The sequence below is a fragment of the Fukomys damarensis genome, unplaced genomic scaffold (assembly GCF_012274545.1).
Source record: "Fukomys damarensis isolate Sample0158 unplaced genomic scaffold, DMR_v1.0_HiC HiC_scaffold_4, whole genome shotgun sequence".
NCBI lineage: Eukaryota > Metazoa > Chordata > Mammalia > Rodentia > Bathyergidae > Fukomys > Fukomys damarensis.
Genome location: NW_022900916.1, coordinates 68,385,143 through 68,412,094, shown reverse-complemented (window position 1 = coordinate 68,412,094; position 26,952 = coordinate 68,385,143). Strand labels below are relative to the sequence as shown.

The following is a 26,952-nucleotide window of genomic DNA, read 5'->3' as shown; positions in this document are numbered from 1 at the left end:
TACTTTCCTTTTTAGTTTTATTTTAGGATTCCCTATTTTTAATGTTCATACAGAGATTTCTTTAACTGAAATACCGAATAGTTTCTTTGGTGTGAAAAACTATAATAGTACACAAGATCCTAATGAGATAATTAATAATGTGAAATAGGAAGTAAAGGGCTAAAGGTGTAGGGAAAGTGGGAAGGGTGGAGGAAAGGTAATAAGGGAGAGGAAAAAAATATGATAAACTGAAAAAATGGAAATAAAGTGTTTATAAATGGGGAGGGGAGGAGGGGGTGAAGGGAGGGCACGGACAAGGGGCAAAATGAGAATCAAGACCTATTATGTAAAGGTACAGAATCCCAAAGATGAATGTAATTGTATTGTATACCTAGATTGTACCAATAAACTCAATAAAAAGAAAAAAAGAACAGAACATAAACAACAAGCTGTGCACACAGGATTCATGGGTTCTATCTTAGCCCTTATAATTCAACTCTTAGGGAATGGAAGAGTGTACAGGAATTATCTGACAAAAAACCCAGTTACTTGGTTGCTGCACATGGTTTCCAAGCTTAAAGCTGAGTTTGAGGGCCACACAAAGAAACTGGCTCAGAGGTGTGAAGACACCTGTGTAGATTTTGGCACAAGCTAGTCCTTCTGAGTAATGCCCGCACAATGGGAGAATGATTTTAAATGCAGACACGTGAAGTGGAAAGGCATTCTACTTCATTTTCCAATGGCATTGTCTATTTCCAAATTAGGAAATGAGCCACAGCTTGCCACCTGGTTCTACCCTTTTATATGATAGCCCCATAAATCAAATTAATGTTGGTGCTGCAAGAAAGTCAGAGTTTTCAGTGCAGGCTTCAGATACACAGAGTTTGAACTTGGGCTCTTTCTTGCTATGATGATCGTCTTGGCATTGTAGGGTCGTGGTTGTGTGTAAAGTTTACCCTCCTTGGGTTTCCATTTGCTTACGGCTGCAGTAGTCAGAGAAAGGCAGGGGAGTCACTCTAGCTTTTTCTCAGTACTACAAGGTGCTCACAAGGATCCCTGCATTCTTTTCAAAATTTTGAATTTTTTTCCTTTTTGAGACAGGATCTCCCTATGTAGTTCAGCCCAGTTTGAAATTCACTGTGTAGCCCAGGTTGGCGTCAAACTCACAGCAATCCTCCTGAGTGCTAGGGCTACAGACACATTCCACCACCCGGGCACAACCTTTACTCTATCACCAATGGGCAGAAAGCATGTGGAGTGGCGTACTTAGAGGTATCTGCAGAGTTGTCAAGAACATGAATCAAGTACCTGTGATTATAACCACAAATGGCAGAATGAAGACTGTTCTTTTCCCCAAAAAAGTACCCATCATCTACGCCCTTACCCTAGATTGAGTCTTGAGATCACAGAGGTTATAATAGGTGGCAGCAATTGATTTCTTTCACCAGTTTCAGGGTCAGTTTGGCACATGTCTGCTTCCTGCTTATCTGTACCTGTCCTGACCACTTCTAGTTAGACTTTTTGCCTTTGAGAGCACAGTGACTACTTGTCGCGTCACACTGCAGTCTTAAGGAGGAACTAAAACAAATTCCCCAAGTCTTATTCACCAACAAGAAACCCTGATGTGTGGAGGCACAGGGAAAGTCTGGGCACTGTTGGACTGTGTCGGGCACTGTCCCAGGAATCCTTCAGAGAGGGCTCCCTGTAAGGCAGACCAGCAGCAGGGAAGGCAGTGACCTGCCAGGTTCAACGTGCAGTGACTGGGGTGGCTGGAAAGGGCCAGGTACGAGGTTTTTGTCACGAGCTCTACAGTCTACCGCTCTGTCCTTTTGCTCAAATTTGAATCGCCTAGAATTTTCACTTGACACATGATATTTTATCTTTTGATTACTTTTCAGCTATCTAGAAATTTCAAACCCATTATTTTCTTAGCTCTTGGGTCATGTTAAAATGAGGCAGTGGGTACATTTGGCCTCAAAGTTGGCATTTCCTATAATTAAGAGAGAGCCAGGCTTTGAACCCAGACTAGGCTCCTATGTGCCCTTGATATACAGTCTGTGTTGTAGTAGTAGGAGACAAACACTTTATATAAAATTCCATACTATACTAAGGAGAAAATAACCACCACCCACAAAGCCACAGCCCAAAAATAACACTGGTAGGAGCTATTTTCTTCCATTATTTTGTCCAGTGTTTTGCACTAGTAAATTTTATCTCTAGTTTTTTACTTATCGTGAGCATTTTCCTTGTTTTCACAGAAGCCACACAATTAGAACAATTACTAGATAGTAGTAGATCATTTTAAACATCGTAGGGGCTGGGCATGGTGCCGCACACCTGCAACCCAGCACTTGGGAGGCTGAGGCAGGAGGATCACTATGAGTTTGAGACCAGCCTGGGCTACATAGTGAGTTCTAGGTCAGTCTCAACCACCTAGGGAGACCCTGTCTCGAAAAAACCAAAAATAAATTAATTAATTAATTAATAATAATGATTAAACATCAGAGGGATGAATCCCTATTTTGAAAGAATTCTAAAGCTAATTCAAAACAAAGCATCCTTTTATTAGGTGAGCAGAGTCATCCTTCATTTATCCTCCACTTCGGTGTACTTTTCCTAAGTTGGACTTTTGAAAGCTGCTCAGTCTGAAGTAGGGATACAATGAAAGGCTTTCCAATGAGCAGACCTGAACCTGACTTCTCATTGTCCGTTTATTACCTACATGACCCTGGACAATTTGTAAACTTGCCTAAGCCTCAGTTTCTCCCCATGGCAAGCAGAGTTGTATATCTGTGTATATAACACGCACTAGAGAAGAAACGCGATGGGAACCAACCCTTGCAGTCCCTGCCTCCTCCACCATCCTGGTCCCCAGCACCCCGTACGGACACAGACTGTTTCACTGAGGGCTGTAGAGAAAGTGTCATTTTCTGCTGTGCACTCCCGAAGTTTTCTCTCCGGAAGAAAAGGGGAAGCCAACTTCAGGAGTGACTGGAAAGGTGAGTGAGGAGGGCGGGCCTGCCTGGAGGCCTCTGTCCCGCCCCTCTGCCCCTGCAGCCCCACCCCGGCCCGGTCCAGTCCCAGTCATTGAGAAGTCTCCAAAGTGAAGCAATGCCCAAGTCTCCCCGGCAGCAGGTGGCCTTGTGACATCAGCAGAGGCTGAGGTTTTTGTTTTGCTCTTGCCCAGCTCAGGAGGACATCTGCTCAGCCATTGGAAAGGCATTCGGAGCCCAGATGGCAGAGCTCAACATGGAGCTGACACGCACGGCAGCCGTCAGAAGTGAGGGCTACAGCAACGCTAGCTTCCAGGTGAGCAGCTCTCTTCTCGGTCTGAGAACACGTACATGGAAACAGTGGTCTTTCTCTGCCGCTTGGCGACTTTCTTAGCTGAAGCAGTGGGATTATCAAGATTTTTAACAGCGTACTTTGAGCCCATTATTTTTTTCTCCTTGGGCTCTTCTGGGTTGACAAACCTGAAAAGTCTCTTTTGATCAGAATTTGCTCTGTCACTCAGAAACAAAACTGCCTTCTCCTCCCTTGCCTTCCCTGGGGCTCACTTCACTGCACAGTTTCAGTGTTTACCTGCAGGCACCTTCCCAAAGGACTGGTGAAAGGGGAAGAGGGAAGGAGGGGGAGATCAGGTCCTGCATGGACTTATAGCTCTGGATTCCCTTCTTTAAACCGGGTCCCGCGGCTTCCATCTGCTGGTGGCCCCTGTGTCTGCCCCCGAGTGGCTGGGTTTCACAAGCCAGTCATCAGCCAACACTCACTGCGGGATTAATGTTGCTCTGGCCAGGGCTGGGTGCACAGTCTCAGGAGGAACAAATGTTTTTTACTGGGTGCCGAGTGGAGCTTTTCAGAGCTTTTCCAGTTGTGTTTCCCACCCTGACCCAACTCTCAACGTGAGAACTTTGGGAAAGAGATAAGGTCCACATGAGTGGGGTCCACAACCTCCCGGGCATCATGGTCATAGCTAAGCAAATCAGAGCTTTCAGGTACTAACAGGGACAGGGGCAGGTGAGAGAAGTCTGACACGAGCCCCGGCTCTTCCACCACAAGTCCCTGTGTCCTTCCTGAGCCCCGGAGTAGCAGTCACCGCAATGCCCTTCTTACAGCTTGGAAGGAGGGAGAGAAACCTTCCTCCACCCTTCCAGTTCCTGACACTTGTGAATCAGTGATAAAGGACACATCGACAGATGAAGGAAAAGAGGTGTGGACATTTTTAGGGCTGATGGCATTGTGACATGGTGACCAGGAAGTGTGAGGAGGGAGCCTGTGGAGGAACAGGTGACTTACAAGAAGCGGTGGTTACGCAGACTCTGCTCTGTATTCCTGCTTACTGGAGTAGAGGCTGTCCTTCCCTGTTTGGGACAGAGTGTGCCGATGATGGGAGGGACATCTGGGTCTGCTTTTAGTAAGACAGAGAAGGGCAGAGTGCCCTCTGTATCTGCTTTTGCTCAATTGCCTTTAGGCCTGAGTACAGAAAAACCTTGGGTCGCAAGTAATTTGCCCTGTGAGTGTTCCTCAAGATGAGCAAAAGTTGCTCATAGATATAACTCGATATTTGAAGTATAAGTAATACACGGCACCAATGTCACATGAGCCAATGGCTCCTCCCTCTCCCCATCCGTCTCTCTCTCTCTCTCTCTCTCTCTCTGGGACTGTGGGTGATCATCTCCCAACAGCAGAAGTTTATGGTGGAGATCTCATCTGCAGAGCAGCAGGAGAAAAAGCCAGAGGAAGCCCTACTTTCAAGTGAGTTAGGGAGATGTGTAAAACGTGAGAAAAATTCTGTAGAAAAGCACCCCCTGAACAAGGCTGTACGGTGTGAACTGTGAATCTGTTTAATGACAGTGCAATGTCGCATTTCCAGGAAATTCCCAAAAAGAGGCAAAAGCAAGTGTCGTGGGATAGATCCCCTATTAAAGTTGCACAAAAAGAAAAGGATTGCGCAGGGGATTTAGCTCAGTGGTGCTGCTGCCTGCCTTGCAATCACCAGGTCCCGAGTTTGATCCCCAGTACCAGAAAAAAGAAAAAAGAAAAGAAGAAAGAAAGATAAAGAAAAGCATTGCACTGAGCCAACAGACAGCAGCGATCCCATTAGTGACAGTGAAAGTCGTCCTACACAGTAGCCCTTCTCTCTCTTGTCTCCCTCACACCAGCCATGAAGGTTTTCAAAGGTAACTGCAGGTTAATTTGTTTATTTTTCTTTATATTTTGCATTTTATTTATTATTTTGTATTAGATTACAGTATTTAATCACTTTTCATGAGTATTTTTGGATAGTGGAACAAATCATCTGAGTATGCATTATTTTTTACAGGGAAATTTACTTTGATGTACAAGTATTTTGAATTACCTGCATGTCCCCTGAACAAATTATGCTCACAAACCCAGGTTTTGCTGCATTTTGACAGGAGGAGTGTATTATGAAGGTGGTGTGGCCTGAGGCCCCCTTCATAAGTAGCAAGAGTTTTTGCCTGTCCCCTAAACTCGGCCACCATTAAGAGGCACACCAAGAGAGACTGGTACACTATTTTTGTCCTCAAGAAGCATAGCAGGCTAGGTGTGATGGTGCACACCTACAATCCCAGCATTCAGAAGGCTGAGGCAGGAGGATCATGAGTGTGAGGCCAGGCTGAGCTACCTAGTGAGTTGAAGATGAGACTGAACTACATAGCAAGACCTTGTCTCAACAAAACAAAACAAAACGAAGTATAGTGGGGGGGGAGCAATTGCAACATCATGAAACTTTTTTAAAAAATATTAAGCCTGCACCAAGTACATAGTAAGTAAACACATAATTGGAACTGAGCCAGCAGGAGCCTGACAGAGCATCACAGAGGAGGTGAGCTAAGCCTCACACACAAACAGGGCTAGCTGTGCACAGTGCAGGACCTCAAAAAGATAAGCACGTGTCCAGGATGGATGTGGACCAGGAGCCGGGGAAATGGAGCAGGCCAGTCCCTCCAGGCACACTAACACCTTTGAGGGACATGGCTGGAAATTGACGAGGTCGAATTACCATTTCTGTGATGTCCCGAGTAGTCCTGTGAAAGGAGATGAAACAGAACCAGGTCAACGAGGGCACTAGGACCATCTCATGAGGCCAGACGTGGGGACATGGTGCTGTGGTGGAGGTTCTAACACTGACCCAGGGCTGGTCCAAAGTGCTAGAGGACGGGCACAGGTGCCGCTCTGGTCTGCCCCTTCATTCGCCTCCATAAGGTAGGGTGACAATGGGGACCGTGTCAGAACCGCCGAGGGACTGGGACGAGCTACCGTACAGAAAAGTAGATGTAACACGGACGTGTGCACTCTGAAAACCAGGCCCCAGCTACCGGGCCCGCTGAAGGAATGAGGAGTCGCTGTTTCCAGCTTGGGAGGTCAGCATGGAAGGGACTCCCTTTGTTTGGACTGGAAATCTAGGAATAAGGTTAGAACAAGGAAGAAAATACATTCCGTCTGAGGCCTGTTCCTTGGAATTTGGATGACCACAGAGTCTAGATAAAGTGGAAAAACCCTTATCCTACATCCATCTGAGCTTCTCTAGGAGACCATAGAGATAAGCAAAAGTGTGAGGAAGAAGACCACCTCAGAGGGAGGCCCAGGGAAGGCCAGGCTCTCAGGAGCAAGGGTGGCACAGGCTTCGAGGAAAACACAGGAAGCCAAGTGCATTCCTCCCTAAGAAGTTGACGGTCACTCAGGTCAGGAAATGGGGCCTCGCCACCCCTCAGCAGCCCCAAACCTGCACGGCGCCACGATGGCCTTCTCCCCAGGAGGACCCCAGGGCCTGCCATTCTCCCAGATCCAGAGCAAATGCTTCCTGGCTTATCTGTATTCCTCAGGCAGCACTTTTGCTGATTTTGAACTTTATCTAACCAGAAACATGTAAAATATATTCTTCACTTATTTTAAAATGCACATGGAAGGAAGTAGGATGAGTTCTTTCAATATCTGGCCCCTCTGCTCAGTTTTCTGTTTCAAGGAGTCATCTGTGGAATTGCCTGTAACTGCACGCGCTTCATCCAGCTTCTTTGATGCGCGGTGCTCTGGCCCGCAATTGTTCCATGGTCGCCGATGTGTCTTAGTGTCCGCACCATTTGAGATTTTCTGAGTTCCTGCGATACCGTTATGAATGCCCTTGTACATGCTCAGGGGGAACCTTTACAATTCGCTCTGAGTTGCTCCGGAAGTGGAATTGCTGTGTCTGTCATTGGATCAAATACTTTCAACTTTGGCTAATAACGCTAACCCGGTTTCCTAAATGACTGCACCTCCTTACCTCTCCACCAGCAGAGCCGGAGCTCCTGTTTCTCCTCCACATCACCACCAGTATTCAGCTGGCTCTTAATTTCAGCCATTCTAGTGCAGCGGAATAGTCACGCATATAACAGGATGTGTCGCAAGAAATACACCCACGGGCATCTCCAAGTTGTATAAACATTGCAGAGCACACGAACACAAACCCAGATGTATAGGCCAATCACTTGACATGGCCTCTCCAATGAGGCTCCTTTCACTGGGTTTTGGAGTGCTGGGGTCTCCTTCTAGAGGTAGTTTCTAGGTTCTTCCTTTCCTAAACAAAGAACTGGTCAAGGTACATCTAAAATGTACTAAGGTTTTACATTTATTAAAGGGAGAAAAATATAAGAGCTGCTCTGCAATTTCATTGCAGGCCAATGAAAGGTAACAAAAGAGATGCATCCTGCAGCCACAGAGTGGGCCACTGAGAGAGTTCCCAGCTTGGTGGTCACCTCTGTATCTCCTACACCTCAGGCTAGGTCAGATCTAGACCATCCTGTGGAAAAACTGCTCAAGTTCCTGCAGGAAGAGTTGAAGATAGTGCTCCGTGATTGGTCCCAGCGCAGAGCTTCGGGAACTGTGATGTCAGGCCAAGCCCACTTGCCCAGCCAGTTTTCCATGGCCTGATCCCCTGCCTCATGTGCTGTGTACCGTTAAGTATTTTAGGAAGTAGGAAAAGAATACTCTAAAATAAGATAAAGAGTATAGCATGGTGAATATATAAACCAGCCAGGGTCACTTGTCAGCATTAGTAAGTGTTATATTCTGTACTTTCCTACAACTATCAGTGCAGGAGGTTTGTTTACACCACCACCACCACAAACACTAGCAATGCCTCACACTACAACCTCACAACACCTACACCCTCTCCGGGCAGTGGGAATTCTTCATCTGTACCCTGCCATGTGGGGCCAGCACCATTATGCACCTCATTGTCGACTGAACCCCCACTATACAGCACAGACACCTCCTGTCATTTGTCGTTTGGTGCCAACACTGAAACACCCCTTCAAGTCTCTTCTTTATTTTCTCTGCAAGATTTTGACTTTTCCTTAGTGATTTGAAAGAGTTCTTCATATATTCTGGTCATAGGCCCTTTGTCGGTTGTGATTAGTAGATGTATTTTATCTCCTAAAGATATCTTTGTTTTTTCTTTTGTTCTTATTGTTGTTGCTTTGAGACAAGGTATCATTTTATAGTTCAGGTTGGCCTTGAACTCACTGTGTAGCCCAGGCTGGCCTCCAACTCATGGCGATCCTCCTGCCTCAGCCTCCCAAGTTTTGGTATTACAGGAGTGCACCATCACCTGGCAAGATGTCTTTCAGTCTTTTTTTTTTTTTTTTCCTTTTTTCCTTTTAGGTATACAATACAGTTCATTCATCACTGGGATCTTGTACCTTTACCTTTACATGATGTATCTTGGTTCTTATTTTTTGCTCATTCCCCTACCCTCCCTTCAGCCTCTCCACCCTTCCGTATTTATACACATTTTGTTTCCACTTTTTCTTTTCTCTTATTTTTTTCTTCTCCCCTCTTAGCTTTCCCCTACCACTCCCACTTCCCCTACTCCTTTAGACCTTTTTTTCCTATTACATAATATCAATTATACATTTTGTTTCTTATTTATACTTTTAGTTTATCACACCAGAGAAACTATTTGCTATTTACACATGTGTGCCCTATTAATTTCTCTTAAGAGCATGCCCTCAATGTATATCCACTTAGTTACAGATCTCTCTAGTTTCTTGTTCTTTATGGCTGAGTAGTGCTCCATTTTATTAAAAACAAAACAAAGAAAACAAACATGTATTCTTTATCCAATCTTTATCCAGTTAATGGACAATTAGGCTGTTTCCAAGCTTTTAGCAGTGTATTTTGGTGAATGAAGGTTAGTTATATGTGGTCCCGTTAATCTTTTTTTTTTTTTTCCTTTTTTCTATATCCTGTTTAAGAAACTTACCCTAAGGCCAGGCATGGTGGCACACACCTGTAATCCCAACATTCTGGGAGACTGACATGGGGGATCAAGAGTTCAAGCCCAACACAAGCAATTTAGTGAGACACTGTCTCAAATTTTAAAAAACAACAACAAAAAACGATAGGGGCAGAAGAGACAGTCTAAAAAGTCCCAACCATCCCTTCAGTGTGTGTGCTTGTATTATATTATATCATTTTTTTCCTGCAACAGGGTCTCATTATGTAGTTCAGGCTGGTCCTGAACTCACTTTGCAGCCCAAGCTGCTCTGGAACTTGCAGCAATCCTCCTGCCTCATCCTCCTAAGTGCTGCACTACCATGGCCGGCTTTCTCCCATATTTTCTAAAAGCTTCTTTTCACCTTGCAGTCTCTAATGTCCCCTAAAATTAAGTCTCCTGACATTACATATAAAGTATTATGGAAGGTAGAGTCAAGATGTCTCATTTCATGTGGAAATCCAGTTGTTTCGCCTTTTTTTTTTTTTTAAGTTCCCCGCTCCACACACATGTGTTGCATGTCCGTATTTAGGGTAAGATTTTTTTGGAATAAGAAAACTGGCAGATTTTTTTTTAAACTCAAAGGAGGTAAGGCAGGACCCCAAGAAGGGAGAGAGATGAAAGTGACAGCAGGAAGGTCCCAGAACTTCTAAAGGAGACAATTCAGGCAAGTTTTTGAAGGCATGCTTTTATTAAGAGATACCCCCTGGCATCCAGCTCAAGTTCCCTCCTCCTCGGAACAAGCATCAGTCTTGTCAAGGTGGGCTCTGAGGCATAGAGCCTGCAGCTCTGAAGTCACTTGGGTGGAACTCATCTAGGGAAATCCAGAGAAAATCCTCCACTGGGGAGTCTGGCCTCCTTAGCACAACAGGAAAGGGGTTGCATGACTCAGCGCACTGCTTGGTGAGCCAGCCAGGCGGGTTTGGAGAGTGTGTTAATTGGAGGTCAAAACTGAGTGTGAATCCCATAGGGACTTCTCAGCAGGGCACTTTGAATATGAAAGTTCTGTGGTTGGAAGTAACAATGCTAAGTAAAGAGGCATCTACTATCTCCCCTTCACATACTGCTCAAGGAGGTCGGTACAAATCCCTCTTGATTTAGTGAGCAGTTTCTACAGCTCAGGACAAACTTTGTTGGAGCTGGCTGGATGCCTTGCCATGGGTGAAATAAAATACAGAAACCACATTACAATAATCTGCTTCTGTGATCAGTGTGTGTGTGTGTGTAGGAATTTTTTTTAATGCATATTATCCTCTTTGCTCCTATATCCATTGTTCCTACATTTCTTTCTAGGGGATAAAATCCTAGCTGTCTCTACCCCAAGTCACTTCTATGACAGTGGAGTAAAAGCATTTAGGGACTTAGTTTTCCCCTCATTCAAACATTGTTAAAGTAGCTTCCTTTACAAGAGCAACCACTTACACACTAGCAATTGAGGCTCTGGAAAGAAGACAGGCAATCATCAGCAACTTGTATGCATGCAGATCATTTGTAGAGGACTAAGGCAAAAATGTCTAATAAAAATACAGTGCAGGCCATATATATGTAATTATACTTTTTTCCTACAAGTCCATCAAAAGTGTAAAATGAAACAAGTACGGCTGATTTTAAATATATTTTTATTAGGTAAATGAGCCAAAAATCCAGGACCAGGCGAGGACTACAACAAGCCTTTACTGTGGGGAAGATCTGTGGGGCTGTCTCCTAACAAGGGAAAAGCAGCATGAGAGCTTCTTTTATAAGAATGGGGTGAGGTTAACCTGAGCTGGGGTGGAGTTGAGTAAGTTAGTATTAAGAGATTGGAGGAGCCTGTGGCATCACTAGGAGGGACTTGTAACATCACTGGTTACTCAGAGGTAGCAAGTATCAGGTTACCCTTTAGGCATGAAGAGAGATGTAATGGGAAAAAGGCTGTCCCTTGGTAGGAGAAGCCATATTTAACATGGAGGCTGCTATTCCATGTGGCAGCCATCCTAAGGTGCAGAGCATTATGGGAAGGGGGCTACTGTTTTATGTAGCAGCCATCTTGAGGCAAGGGAAATCTAACAATTTTATTTATCTTAGTATATCAAAATTAACAAGATATTTTACATCCTTTGCTTCATATCAAATCTTTGAAATCTACTGCTTGTTTCATACTTACCATACATGTCAACTCTGATACTAAATATCAGAAATACTTGTTCTACTTTTAAATTTCATATAAATTCAAAGTTGAAAAAAAAGACATAAGCAAGCTGCTTCCAACATACTTAAATATTTTCTACAATAGCAATCTTTTGTCCATTTTTCAATTTAAATTTCAGGTAGTCAAAATTAAGTTCAAATCTTCAGTCACATTTCTAGTACTCAACAACCACTTCCGGTTGTATTGGATGCCTCCCGTAAGGTCATAGCTTTTGGTTTTGGAGTTTAGAAAAAAAAGAAATCTGATTCTCCTCACCCTTGAAGTACCTGGCCACCATATTTATGCCACAAAATTAAAAATAAAGTAACAACCTTAGGCTTATTTCCCTAAGATTAGTACTAATGTTCCCTCTTTTAGTCTGTATTTTAGTTGTCTTTTTTTTCTTTTTTCTTTTATCTTTCTTCTTTTCTTAACTCTTTTTTATCCCCTGGACTTTTCTTTCTTAGGAGGTTTGAGTATACTCATTGAAAATCCATCTTGTTATAGATCTGTAGAGATTTACATATTTTTTCTTGAAATAGTTTAGATGTTTTGTATGTTTTTCAGAATTATCTAATTTTTTTGACATGTATCTTCTGTTTTGGCTTCTGTTTAGATGTCCCTCCGAAAGTGTCACACAGTCAGAGGTGGGGCTTTTTCTCAACAATGAGAAAAGAAACTAAGAATTTGGTACCAGAGAAGTAATGTCATTGCTGTGACTATTCCTGACCATGTGGTTTAGGACCATTTGGGAATGGCTTATGGTAAGAGTTTAGAAAGCTTCAGAGATGCCAGATGTAAAGGTAGACCTAGAATACCTTAGGCAGGACTTGATAGGAGACTCTGATCAGAGCTCAGATCAGAAAGCTGATAGAAATCCTGCCCATATAGACAGGCTTAGGAGGTTTCTGGTGGAAAGAAGGACTGCATTGGTTATTGGACTCTACATGATGTGTGCTATACCTTGACAGAAAGTTTGTCTGCATTTTGCTACTGTCCAGAGACTTTGCCTGAGACTGAGATTAAGGGTGGCAGACTAATCTGGCAGAAGAAATTTTAAGGCAGTCTAATGTTGAGGCATGGTTGCTGTTGGGGGCTTTTAGCCAGATTTGTGTTGAGAACCAAAAGCAAATTGCCAAGCAGAATGATTTTTTAAATGTTTTGAGTTTGGCCGGGGTGGGGTGGGGGAGGGCCAGCAAAGTTGTAGCCTGCAAAGGTAGAGCAGAGGAGACCTTGATTGCCGAGAAGGAAGAGACTAGAAAAGATGGCCTGAGGGCATCAAAAGAAGCATCAAGAGTCCAGCCTTTGCAGCCTCAACACTGCAAAAGTGAAAAGACTTTGCTTTGAGAAGAGTGTCCCGGAGCCCCATGTTCCAGAATGGCAGGGACCTAGGGAAGTTGTTTCTCCAATTTGGTTCATAGGCACTGGACCTCTGCAGCCAAGACAGAAGGAAGCCTGGCTACTGCCCCAGCTGATAGCAGACCTTGGAATCCATGAGGTTCTGGCTTTAGGCTCATGCAGAATGCAAGAGTTGTAAAGTCAGGAACCACATTCCAGAAGAAGGCCTGGGAGGCTAGGCGGGGTGCCCAGAGAGGGCAGTCTGAGCTGTGAGTGTGGAGCGGAGACTCCAGAAGTTCGGAGAACCTAGGAACATGGGTCACCTGAGGAAAACTGCAAGCAGGGAGCAGAGCTGGCCCAAGAGAGAAGCCATAGTCATCAGAAGTGGCTGCAATCATCAGAAGTACTATAGGGATGGAGCCACCCAAGCCCTTTGGAGCTCACAACTTGCCACAATAGCCAGGGATGCTGGAAGTGGAACTGTGGGACTTCATGTTTGCCCTGCTGCATTCTGTTCTTGCTTTGTTCCCATTCCTTGCTGTTCTTCTGTTTGGAACCTTTAGAATAGAAATGTCTATCTTGTGCCATTGAATGTTGGAAGTGTTTAACTTTCTTTCCATTTATACAGTGGTTGGTAGCCAAGAATTTGCCTTAATTTTCAGAGGAGACTTTGGACTTGGATTTTTCAGCAATGTTAAAGCTGTTAGAACTTTGGCAACTCCTAGAGATGGACTAGATGCCTTTTGTGTAAAGGAATGTACATGAGCCTTTGGGGGCCAGGGATGGAATATTCTGGTTTGGGTCTAGTTGTTGTTATAAACGGACTGCGTGAAACCACTAACTCAGAGACAGGCTTTGTGAAGGAAAAAAATAAAGTTTATTCCAGTGAGCATGGACGAAAATCACGGATAGATTTTGACACCTAGCTTGGGAGAGCCATATTTATTATATGCCTGTGCAGTTGGACTGGCATGGGAGAGAGAAATAGTAGCTACTAGCTGGAAGAGATTCATCTGTGTGTGGAGGGACTAACATCAAAACGGAGAAATTAGCAGCCAGGTGGGAAGGGAATCATGATTATATAAGTATTGAAAGGGGGGTTTATGATCACAAGAAATGTTTATAATTGAGGGTTCAAGGACAGTCAGTGCAGGTGTGCAGAAAATCACTGGACTTCTTGGCACCAGGGAGATTGCATCCTGTTGTTTGCAGAGAATGGCATGGTTTCTGTGGTGGTCTCCTTCAGGCAAGGCATGACAGATGTCCCCCAAAGCCTCATAAGGGCATAGGTGGCTTTTTCAGAGGTGGTTGAATCTATAGTGTATGAGGCTGGAATTGGTTCTTGGTGCAGTGCTAGGATCAAAGGCACTAGGGTTAAGGGTATGAGTGCTGCCCACCCTGAAGAGTCTGGATAAAATGTAAGAAATAGAAAGACCTGTGGTCATTTCTTCTTGCTTTGCTGTCTTCTGCCCACCATTAACTGTTTCTCCTCTGTGATGCCACCTTTCCTTGGAGTCAGCTGACTATGGACTGAAACTTCTACAAATTGTGAGCTAAATAAAACTTTCCCCCTTTAATTTGGGGTGTTGAGTATTTTGTCTCAGCCAGGAGAAAAGTAAGACATTTCTTCAGAGTATTATTCAGTTTGGGTCCCCAAAGAGATTCTTTCCAGGTTCTTGATGTCCTGAACAAAGAATTGGACAAGACACAGAGAAAAGGTGTTGAGGATACACACTGACTGACCATAGAAAAGAAGTACACTCTGAAGAGTGACAGTGGGTGGTAAGCGGGCTCCCAGCTATCACGAGGACAGAGGCAGGGCTCCTTTGTACCCTGAATCCTACATGGCTTCTCCTTTGTGCAGATCAGGCACTGGGACAGTTGTCCTAACTGCTTTCATCCTGGGTCCTGTGGTCCAGGTCTGACAGGTTGCAATCACATGCTCCCCAGCCCTAATCACCTACCTCAGTAGTATTCTCTTCATACCCTCCTCATTTCTGTAGTAACAACAGTAATAATGGCCCTACTTATATTTCTGATTTTAGTTATTTCTGTCTTTTTTCTTTGAGTCTATTAAGAATTTTTCAATTTTGTTCTTTTCTAAAGAATAAATTATTTTGTGTCTCATTGATCTGGTCAGCTGTGTGTGTGTGTGTGTGTGTGTGTGTGTGTGTGTTTTATTTTGTCTTGTCTTATTTATCACCACTCTACTACATTCTTCCATTTGCTAGCTTTGGGTTTACTTTTCTGGGGTTTCTTTGTGCTCACAGGAGAAGGTTGATTTGAGATCTTTCTTTTTTGTTAATATAAACAATGACTACTCTGAATTTCCCTCTAAACACTGCTTTAGCTCCATCTCTTAAATTTTGGCATAGTATATTTTCATTTTCATTCTTACAAAGTTATTTTCTAATTTCCTTTCTGATTTCTTCTTTAATCCGTGTATTATTGAAGAGTATGTTTAATTTCCACATACTTTCCTTATATTACTCATTTCTAATTTCATTCTAGTATGATCAGAGAAGATACATTTTATTACTTTCATCTTTTTAGAGTTATTGAGATTTGCTTTGGTCTGATGGTCTAGCCTGGGTGACCTTCGCAAGTGCACTTGAGAAGAAAGTGTATGTATTCTGCTGCTGGTGGAATGTTCTGTATCTATCTGCTGGATGTTTGGTTTATAGGGTCATTTGGTTCCTCTGTTTCTTTACTGATCTTCTCTCTACTTGCTTGATTCCCTGTTGAGGGTTGAAATAGCCAGCTCATGTTGAATTGTCTGCTTATCCCTTGACTTCTATCACTATTTTCCTCTGTTTTTACTTGTTTTTGCATTGTTGGGAATTAAACCCAGGGCCTTGTACATGCTAAGCGTGCACTCTGTGGCTGAACTACATCCCCATCCCCTCATATTAATTTTCCTTTAAGCTGAGTCACCCATGTGGACTCACCTGTAGCACGCAGCCTCCTGAGTGGCTGGGAGGATTGGCATGGGCCCTGATCCCCAGCAACTCTTCCCATGTTTGATTCATGTGTCTCAGAGATCCGTTACAAATATGTTTACAACACTTAGCTCTTTGATGACTTGACCTTTAATAATTATAAATGTCTTTGGTCTAACAGTTTTTGTCTTAAAATCTATTTTATCTGGTATTATAGACACTTTTTGTTTACTATTTGTATGGCACATATTTTCCTATCCTTTTATCTTATTAGGTCTTGGAATCTAAAATGCATCGTATAGGTAACATGTATCTGAATCAGGTTTTCTTCTTCATTTAGTGAGTTTCTGCTTTTTAATTGAAGAATCACTCCCTCTGTATTTAATGTAAGTACTAATAAAGTGAGACATATACCTGCATATCACACACACGCGCGCACACATGCACACTCTCACACAGAGTTGTTTCTTGATATGTGTGGCAAATTGTTTCCAGGACCTCCACAGACACCAAAATCCACATTGCTAAGGCTCCTTCCATAAAATGGTGTGCTGTTTGGGTGTAGTACACACACATCCTCTCCTATATTTTAACTCCCCTCCAAATTGCTTAGAATATTAACACAATGTAAATGTGATAGAACAGTTGCTATACGGCATTTAGGGAATAATGACAATTTTAAAAGTCTGTACACATTCAGTACAGATACAATATTTGTTCAGATATTTTCCTCCCCTGGCTCAAACCTAGGATCTTGTGTACACTGAGCACGCACCCCGACACTGAGTGACACGCAGCCCTTCACAAATGCTTACAATCCAGGATTGCTTGGAGCCATGGATTCTGAACTTGCAGATCCACAGGTAAATATAAAGATATAAAATTTCTTTCCCACCTCCGTTACTTCCTTCTTTTGTATTAAATATGTATTTCCTAGTGTACCAATTTAACTCCTCTGTCAATTTTTTAGTATGTTTCTGCAGTATAGTTTAGGAGACAGTCTTGGGCATTATCATTAATATCACAATTTGTAAGAATCTTATTCGGCTTAACACCAATTTGATTTCAGTCATGTTGTAGTCAGGGTGTGCAGGGGAATAGATTTAATATGGGACATAAATTTATAGTCTTAACTAATGCTATTTACTGAAAAAGTCAAATACGGAACAGTACAAGAGATCTGTCTGCGTGCTAGAGTCCAGAATAGTTCACCTGGGGCCTGGAACCCACAGCAATGTCTCATGAAAGCGAGGATGATGACAAGAACAGCTGGGTTTGTACCAGGAAAACCAGTCATGGCAAGCTTCTCCTGGGAGATCAGCAGCGTGCAGCGCCCCCTGCTGCCCTCCTTGTGCGCCACTCCCGCGCGGTCTTCCACGCCCAGAAACGCGCTGCCTCGGCTCAGCTGGGTGTCGCGCCCAAGGTGAACGTTCATTTCTTTGATTAAGAGTATGGGTACGTTTTAGGTGTACACGGCGATCACATTCACCATGAGGAATTCGTACCTGCACGTGATGTGTCTTGGTTCTTCTCTATTCCCGTTCCCCTTCCTCCCTGCCACCCCTTTACCGCAACTAGTACGCAAAGACTTAGTGCAGACCCTTTCCCTTTCTTTACGGTATCGTCACACAAATTAGTTATACACGTGAGCCCGCCAACACAGTCATTGAAGTATTTCCATGTGCAATTGTATTTTAAGTGATATCAGAGCAGTGTTACAACAAAAATACATTATATTTATGTGTGTAATCGACGTTACTAAAGTTTTTTTTATTCCTTTGTTGGATTTGAGCGTACTACATCACGCCCTCTTACCTCACGCCGAAGGGCTCCTTCAGTGCTTTTTGTAGGGAAGGTCTGCTCCTAGTGAGCTTATCTGGTAATGTCTTCTCCTAATTTTTGAAGAATTGCTTTGCTAAATGTGGAATTTCTGATTGGCAGTCTTTTTCCCATAGCAGTCCAAAATGGAATCTCTCTGGCCCTCCTGGTTTCTGATGAGAAATCAGTTGTCGGTTTTATTTTATCGAGGATCTCTTACATGTGAAGAGGCACCTTTCTGTGGCAGCTTTCAAGCTTCCATCCGATGTGGGAGGTTTGATGCAATCATTTCTTCAGATATCCTTTGGCCCTTTCTTCCCTTGCCCTCCAGAAGGATCTACCACTGTGCCTGCTTGTGCTTGGCCGTGGCCACAGCTCTCTGGGGCTCTATATCTGTCTCTCTCTCTCTCTCTCTCTCTCTCCCTCTTTTTATTTATTTTTTTTTTCTGAGGCAGGGTCTCACTATGTAGTTGAGACTGACCTGGAACTCACTTATGTAGCCCAGGCTGGTCTCGAACTCACAGGGATCCTCCTGCCTCAGCCTCCCGAATGCTCAGATTACAGGCATGCCCCACGACGCCCGGCATACATCTCTTTACTGATATTTTCTAACTGCGATATCATTCTCACGCTTCCCTGTAGTTCTTTGAACATGGTTTCCTTTAGCATTTGGAACAAATATAAAATAGATAATTTCAGGGCATTACCTCTTAGGTTCAACAGCAAAACTTCCTCGTGTGAGAGTCTATTGACTACATCTTTCCCCCTTTGTATGGGCTGTTCCTTCTCATTTATTCACATTTTATAAAGTCTTTTGTTGAAAATTCGACTTCTTGACACATAATGTGTCAACCCTGGAAGATAAATTACATCCTCTTCCCCGAGGTTTATTATTTTTACCATTTGTGGCTACCATACTTATTGCCGCTGTCATTTTAGTGACTTGACTAAATTAATTCTGTATAGTGTGTATTCTTTGTCATGTGTTATGTGTGACATTCCCAGTAATTCTGTGAGATTTTCAAAGTCCTTAGAGCCGTTTCATTTCCTACAACTGCCTCTAAGTTTTTGCTTCACTTGCTGTTTTCTCCACCTTTCACCGCCATCTTGGGCAGCTTCCTCTGTTAAATAATTGCCCTCGGGGCAGCAGTACTGGGTGAGCGCTAATGGAATCAAGCCCAGCTTGTGGAAGGTCCTTCTAATGAACTGAGGGCAGGTTGAGTGATGGCAGTTTTCAGGAACTGGACCCCAGGGAAGCTCCAACCCCGTAGGCTTTCAGGCTGCCGGCTGCCACTGTGGTTGCAGGATCCCCCCCTCCACCCCAAGGCTATCTGAGTCTAGGGGAAGGGACGGAATTAGGGCATGTCAAGATGCCACAGAGCTTGCCCTTCTGAGATCCGGTCATTTTACTTGAACAATGCTCTTTGGGTTGCTGTAAGCTTTGTTTTATTGTTGTTGTTTCCCCTGGAGCTTTGAAAGAGTAATTTTGACCATTCGGTTAGTGTGATGAATGGTACCATCTCCAGAATGGACTGAGTTAGATAAAATGTCAGGAACACAACAGGATCTGTGCCCCGGCCAGCAGGGCTTGTAATTAGCAGAGCTCGAGAAGGGGAGATACCTGGAAATGGGACAAGAGAGGCGCAGAGAGAAGGAGACCAAGCAAAGAGTTGTCAAGGTCTCGTTTATTTGCAGGCACAAGCAGTATATAAAGGCAAAAACCACAAATTTGTAAGAGGAAGTGGCTAATCATAAAATGATAAAGGAGAAACATATTGTACAGTAACAGTTATGATGAGATACAGTTGTTATGTAACAGATTAGGTCATTAAATGAGCAAGGCCATTAGTACAGTCATTGGCACGTCTGTGCCAGTGAGGTGATTCAGATGTAAACATGGAGGTGGTTATGTTAGGCTCAAAAACAACTCTGAGAATATGAATATTTGGTCTCCTACATCTCCTCCCTTTTTACAGTATAAAAAAAAAAAATGAAGAGATATATATCACGCAAGCCAGGAGTGGAGGCCAATTAGTTTAGAAGGACCATCCCAGGTGTCCTGATCTTGTCAGTAGGCTTTAACCATAGAGTAGAAGTAGAGGCCGGGTAGTTGGTAGAGGAAGAGATGGCCTTGACATCTGGACAGAAGCCCCTGTCTTAGGTTGATCAGTCAGGCGTTGACTGTCTTACTCGTCATTGGGGTCAACTGTAGTAAGAGAGGAGAAGTCTCCAGAAGACTTCAAGGATATTCCAAGGCCCTCCAGTAACTGTGACTGTAAGGACTTGGTAATATTCTCTTTTTGGATCTCTCAGATGTTAGGCTTATTTTCTGGTCTTCATAGATGTTTGGACCTGTAAATAATTTTCCTCCTAATCGGCCAGATCAAGATGATGGTAATGGATTTGGATGGCCTTGGCTTGCATGGTATCTATCTGTTGTTTAATAAAGGCCGTAAGTCTATTAAATATTAGAGGCCCGATGATTAATAATATCAGGAGCCCTAATAGGGGCCCCAATAAGGGGAGGTGATAAGGTAGAAACCCATTGAGCCCAGTCCAGAGGGGGTTTTCGTGTAATTCCTTTCTGTGTTTTTCTAAATCTTCCTGTAAGGTTCTGATCTTATCTCTAATAATACCAGACTTATTTGTATAAAAACATTGTTCTTGGAGTTCTTGATTAATTAGTGTCAATGTGGCAGAGGTGGTATTTTAACCCTTTAACTACCTTGCAAGCTAATTTCCTAACTGCCTTATCAGCATGTATTCCAATTGAAGGTATACCTATCACAGAAATAATCAAAGGAATAACTTTACCATCTGTTTGTTTAAGATTTAAACACTGGGAAGTATAACCTTTATATTTGGCACAGAGAGTAAATTTTAAAAAATAGTATATGGTCTAATACTTTCAGGTGGGGTGCATATTGGAACCAAACATCTTCCAAGCACATAATGAAAATTCACATCAGCATTTAAACATATTTCAGACAAATTTAAGGATTCAGCTAATTGTACCCAAACATTTTTAGTATGACTTAAGTTTTCTTTTGGACAACGCTATTATTGTCCCAAGGGAATTCACCCAGATCATAATGAAGGTCTAGTTGAGCGGAGTTTTACTTTCAATTCTCCAGGTTTGCTGATGATGTTCCATTTTCCGTGCCTCTGGACTGTTGTTTGGTCCGGGCTTGGGGTGGTTGTGATGGATTCACGTCGGGTGTTCTGTAACCTTCACAGCCAGAGGAGTAGACAGGACAACTGGGAAAGGTCCCTTCTACCGTGGTTCCAAGGTCTTGGAGTCAAACCTGGTCTTGTAGTAGAGACTGTATTTCATGTAAAGTTCTCAGAGACTTAAGCAACCTCAGATGAGAGAATTTCTCCTTTAATTCCATGTCTATATGGGGAACCAAGCGGGGAGTACGCCCATAGATAATTTGGAAGGGTGACAGATTCAGAGGAGGCTTGGGAGTACATCGAATACGCAACAGAACAAAAGGGAGAATATCTGGACCAAAAGGTTATTATCATAAACAATATACTGGAAAACCTGCATGGTCAAACAATATGAAAACAGCCCGTTAACATGCAGCAAACCTGTTTACAACAGGAGGAGGTGTGAACCGCAGCCCAAAAGGGGCCAGGATGCGCAGATCTGCTCCCTAGGGGCTACCCCGGTCCTCGCTGTCCTGACTTTTGGGAGGACACAAACCACACAAGCTACGAAGCTGGACAGCGGTCCCTTCATGGACTTGCTTCCTCTTCACGTCCCTCCCTTTCAGCTCCTACTTTTTAAGGAAGTTTCGGTTTTCTAATTGAAGTATCTGAGCGCTAAACCTCCACTGGTTCAGGAGAATGCGAAAGGAGGAGGTCGGTCGGCCAACACTGCTCCGTGTGGGCAGGTGGGTGGGTTCGAAAGGAAAAAGCGCTTCAGTGAGGCCGGACCTACAGGGGCAGAACACAGAGCGGGCGAAGTTCTGGTCACAGGGTCCGCTGGATCGGCCAAGGGACAGGCTGCCAGTGAGCGTGTGCCCGGGAGCCCGGACCGCTGGCTTCCTGTGGGCCCACTGCGCACCTCCGCGTTCCCCTGCAGAGCACGAGGCTTTCATAAGTCAGAGGAGCGGGGAGAGGCCTCGGGGAGGGTCGAGAAAACCCGGGTGGGAGCGGAAGAGGCCGCCTGCCGCGTTCCGGGTACCGACGGCACCGTGCGGCCGAGACACGGGCTGCAGACAGCCAGGGGCCTCTTGTGCCCGCGGAGGAAGAAGGCGAAGACAGGGAGGAGCTTCCGAGAAAAGGGCAGGCGAAGAGACAGGGCGAGGAGTACGCCCATAGATAATTTGGAAGGGTGACAGATTCAGAGGAGGCTTGGGAGTACATCGAATACGCAACAGAACAAAAGGGAGAATATCTGGACCAAAAGGTTATTATCATAAACAATATACTGGAAAACCTGCATGGTCAAACAATATGAAAACAGCCCGTTAACATGCAGCAAACCTGTTTACAACAGGAGGAGGTGTGAACCGCAGCCCAAAAGGGGCCAGGATGCGCAGATCTGCTCCCTAGGGGCTACCCCGGTCCTCGCTGTCCTGACTTTTGGGAGGACACAAACCACACAAGCTACGAAGCTGGACAGCGGTCCCTTCATGGACTTGCTTCCTCTTCACGTCCCTCCCTTTCAGCTCCTACTTTTTAAGGAAGTTTCGGTTTTCTAATTGAAGTATCTGAGCGCTAAACCTCCACTGGTTCAGGAGAATGCGAAAGGAGGAGGTCGGTCGGCCAACACTGCTCCGTGTGGGCAGGTGGGTGGGTTCGAAAGGAAAAAGCGCTTCAGTGAGGCCGGACCTACAGGGGCAGAACACAGAGCGGGCGAAGTTCTGGTCACAGGGTCCGCTGGATCGGCCAAGGGACAGGCTGCCAGTGAGCGTGTGCCCGGGAGCCCGGACCGCTGGCTTCCTGTGGGCCCACTGCGCACCTCCGCGTTCCCCTGCAGAGCACGAGGCTTTCATAAGTCAGAGGAGCGGGGAGAGGCCTCGGGGAGGGTCGAGAAAACCCGGGTGGGAGCGGAAGAGGCCGCCTGCCGCGTTCCGGGTACCGACGGCACCGTGCGGCCGAGACACGGGCTGCAGACAGCCAGGGGCCTCTTGTGCCCGCGGAGGAAGAAGGCGAAGACAGGGAGGAGCTTCCGAGAAAAGGGCAGGCGAAGAGACAGGGCGTCCCAGGAAAGGCCGTGCACTGGGCAAGAGCCAACGTACAGCTTCTCCGGGCTCGGAGTTCTTTCCAGAGTCAGACGGCCTGGGTCTGCGGCCCCACCACTGGCCGGTGAACCAACTTCTCTTCTTCTCTGAAAACAGGCAAACCGATGCCCCGCTTCTTCTGTTCACGGGCTCCTCTGACGTGAGTGTAAGGCACTGCCACCCAGCCAATGCTCAAATATCAGAACTGTTAGTTAAACCCGTTATTGGGGCTGCTCCTTTGGCACAGCCAAACCCAACTGGAAATCCATATGTGAACCCGCGTCTTCTTAGGAAAGCAATCGGATCCGCCCACGTGGAGCCTATGGAAGACGTCACTCACCGACCTGAACTATTGCCCGGTGAGCAGTTGGAAAACCTCAGGTGCCTTAGTCCCTGGCCAGGCTGGGTGCCCGGGGCTCCACATCTGGGTCTCATCACAGAACGTCATGAAATTATTTTTTAGAAGTTTTGGGTTATTTGGATCTGTTTCTTATCTTACCAAGTGCATTTCTCAAACTTTTTATGCACTGCAAATTTATTCCGTGTGTTTCTGATTCACTTCAGCCATTTATGCCTAGTGCTGCATTTTTGCCACAAACAACGGAGCATAATAAAACATTTTTCTCTTCAAATTCTTATGCCTTGAATTTTTCTAGGTAATATATAGATAGAGATAGATAGATAGATAGATAGATATTTCATGTAAAAACACTTTAAAATTGCAACTTTTGGCATAAATGAGTTTACCAGCATCCTTTTATTTATTTATTTATTTGGGTTTTTTTTTTTTGACACAGGGTCTCACTACGTAGTGGAGACTGACCTGGAGCTGACTGTGTAGCCCAGGTTGGTCTTGAACTCACAGAGATCCTCCTGCCTCAGCCTTCCAAGTGCTGGGATTACAGGCGTGAGCCACCACGCCCCAGTTTATCAGCATCCATTTAAAAGAAGTGCTTCATGGCTCACAAACAATGAGCAGTGTCTTAGACCCTTCCTCTGTTTCTCCCTCCTTTTTCTCCTTCTTCTTTCAGTCACAGATTTCAGCAAGGAACTGAGGCCACACTTCTTAGTCTTAATTTTAGAAATAAGTCATCTTGTGACGGGTCTGACCAAACTGCTTCACTGACAGGTTGTACTCTTATCTTTTCGTATGCCTTGAATATTATACAGTGTATAATATTTAATATGGATCTCTAAGGACCTACAGCCTCTCGGTGCTGGCCAGGTGCACCCAGGGAGAAAGCATTTTCATAAACAGAGCAATCTATAACCACTTTGTAGCCTGAACTTTGTTCCCTTTCAGGTTTGCCTGCTACAAACAAATCAGACAAGGAAATAAGAGATAAGAATGTTACATCTTTGCTCATTTCCTCCTTATCTATAGGAAGATAATTTGCTGGTGAGAGCATTTTCAGTTTCCCATGACTAAGCAGGTTATATTTTCAGAATTTTAGATACAGCCAAGTTCATTCCAATTAATCTGTAGTGCAGCACTTGAACACAGTTCTCCTCACAACTCTACTTGGTTTCATAGTCTAGGGTTCACAGCTGTCCTCTAAATTCTCTGAGAACAAGGACCACACATGTAGACGTCAGCATGCACCACAGCATACCCTGCACTAAGTTCACAGTGAGAATTGGCTCAGAGAATCAACGAGTGCACCAGAGCCCCAGGAGCTGTTTACTGCCTGTGAGTCGGAATCTAAAGACTGCTTGCTCTATGGCTGCCGGAACAGAGAAAAGCAGCCTCCTCGGTGGGAAGAGAAACTAGCAAAGTGTGGTATCACTGAAACCGAGGCTGAGAACATTGCAAAGAGGAAGCAGGGGTCCGCTGTGCGCGCGTGATAGACACCAGACTCGGGGTTGTAGCAGCCACTGACTTTGAGATAAATGATGTTCAAGGGGTGGCGAGGTGGCTGCCAAACTGAAGTGAGTTGAGAGTGAATTTAAGGCAAGAAAACGGAAGCGGTTAAGTACAGAGGGAAGACTGGCTTTTTACAGCAATGCCACCAACTTCTGGGCTCCAAAGAAATTCTTTCCAGGTTCTTGGTGCCGTGACCAAAGAACTGGAAAAGATACACAGAAAATGTAGCAAGGATTTACGTTTACAGGCGGTGGAAAAGAAGTACACGCCAGAGGGTGGAGTAGACTCCAGGGAGAACAGAGGCGGGGTGCCTGGGAAGCCCAAATCCTAGATGGATTCCCCCTCAGCAGATCAGGCACTGGGACCACTGTCCTAGCAGAAACTCACTTTGTCCTGTCAAAGGCTCCCTTGGCTCCGAGCCGGATGTAAATGCAGGACGAAGATGGCAGAGCTCAGAACACAGCCAGTCTGGAATCGGCATTCTGCTTATTTGCCCTGGGGCTCCTGACTGACAGACTTGTAATAGCTGGATGGCCTATCTCACCCCTGCCTTCCTCTACTACTTCAGGAGCAGGAAGGATACAGTACTCGCCTGTTAATCACGGAGTTCATTCAGGGCAATCAAATACTGACAGTGAGCCGGACACAGTGCCAGGCACAACGGCAAGTGCTGAGAATCCCAGCTACTTGGGAGGCTGAGGCAAGAGAGTTGCAAGTTTGAGGTCAGCCTGTGCAACTTAGTGAAACGCTGTCTCCAAATAAAAAGCTGAAAATAGAGGGCTGAGGAAGTATGGAGCTCGGCGGAGGCCTCCCCTAGCATGCATGAATCCACTTGCCTGGATTCAGTCTTCAGTATGGCAATCACATCAATCAGTAGACAAACAAATGAGGACCGATGCAGATGTCAGGCAGCTGAGGGAGGGAGAGTGTTGTAATCAGCTCTGCGCTGCCACCGCCCAACGCGAGAAGCAGGGTAACTCCGGCACAGTAGAAAGCGGTCTATCGCCCACCCGAGGGCTGAGAAGCCCCAGGTCAGGTGTGGTATCTGGCAGAGTCTCCCTCTGCTCCCTCCTGTGGCTCTCCGGTGGCCAAACGAGAGCAGGTGGGAGGACAATGACAAACCACTCAAGGACCAGCCCCGTGACCGGGCTTGGATCCCCTCTGCTCTTGCAGGCCTTGCCACTCAGAGCTGTGTCTTGAACTTTGGGGGACCCAGCAAAACCACAGCCAAAAGGTCAGGCAGCATCTCGTGGACAACACAAGGCTGGGGGAGGAGGGCAGGCAAAGCCACCCTGAGCAGCTGCCGCACGCGAGACTTTGGACTGCTCCGGTCCTTTCCTTCCCAAACGCTGTGCCTGCGTTCTCATGGTACCATCTTCCCCTCGTCAAACGAACCAGCCCGAGTCAGAGAAATGCAGGACGCAATTCTGGCCGAACCGGACTGACATCATCCCAGGCTATCGAGTCCACATGAGCAGCATAAATGTCAGCTTCACAGTAAAAGACAACGATTCTGTACTCTATAGGCGTTTGGCCAGGCCTGTCTGGGGAGACCCTACTCATGTAGACGTCTCAAAAAATCAGTCGTTTGGGGAAGTTCAATCCAGAGCTTTTGATCTCATTCTCCGATTAGGTTAATGTCAAAGAAGGAGGCCAGATCCGAACCCCCGCTCAAGCAGTGAGGGGTCACGAGGCACAGTCCTAAATACCGAAGGCAGGCAGAGGCCCGGGGCCTGAGCCCGATTTCAGCCACGGTGAGTGAAGAAATAGACAGGGTGCGTGCCAGGGTCAGAGGCAAGCAGGAAGAGGCAGGTCGGCGTGGCACCGCCTGGATCTGCTAAGCAGCCCTGAGCAAGGAGGGGTGCGGGACACCGCAGGCTGGGGCAGGACGGAGCCGCGCCTCCAAAGGTCTGCGTGGCGGTTCTGGGAGAGAAGATCTCCTCTCGAAGGGCGGCGGCGGGCGTGATGGTGACTTTTCCGAGTTCCTCCTCCGGGGGCAGCTCCTCTCCAGGCCTGGGCACCGGTGGGCTGCAGCCTCGGCGGGCAGGCGCCAGGTCAGGGTCTGCGGGCGGCCGGGAAAAACCGTTTGTGCCGCGAAGCCACAGGGTTTTCTGTTTCGCTTTGTTTCTGCGTGGTGGGTTGTTTGGTTTTGGTTGTTTTCAGTACTAGAGATTGAAAGCAGGGCCCACGTAGCCCCCTCCTTTAAAAAAAATAAATGTTTAAATTTTGAGACGGTCACCAAGTCACTGGCTCGTCCGGCTGGGCTCTAACTTGGCAGACCTGCCTCAGCCTCCCACAGCGCTGAGACCGCGGCATGCACCAACCCACCCAGCTGG

At 45.5% G+C, this 26,952-nt stretch overlaps 1 protein-coding gene across 1 annotated transcript in view; it reads left to right on the top strand.

Moving 5' to 3' along the window:
- The first annotated feature begins 3,120 nt into the window (after positions 1 to 3,120).
- Positions 3,121 to 26,952, top strand: part of Slc28a3 (solute carrier family 28 member 3) — a 66,565-nt gene continuing 42,733 nt past the window's right edge. The window contains exon 1 of the mRNA XM_010605528.3: positions 3,121 to 3,288. Coding sequence (XP_010603830.1) covers positions 3,214 to 3,288 — 75 coding nt within the window. The 5' untranslated portion in view covers positions 3,121 to 3,213. The remainder of the gene's footprint in view (positions 3,289 to 26,952) is intronic.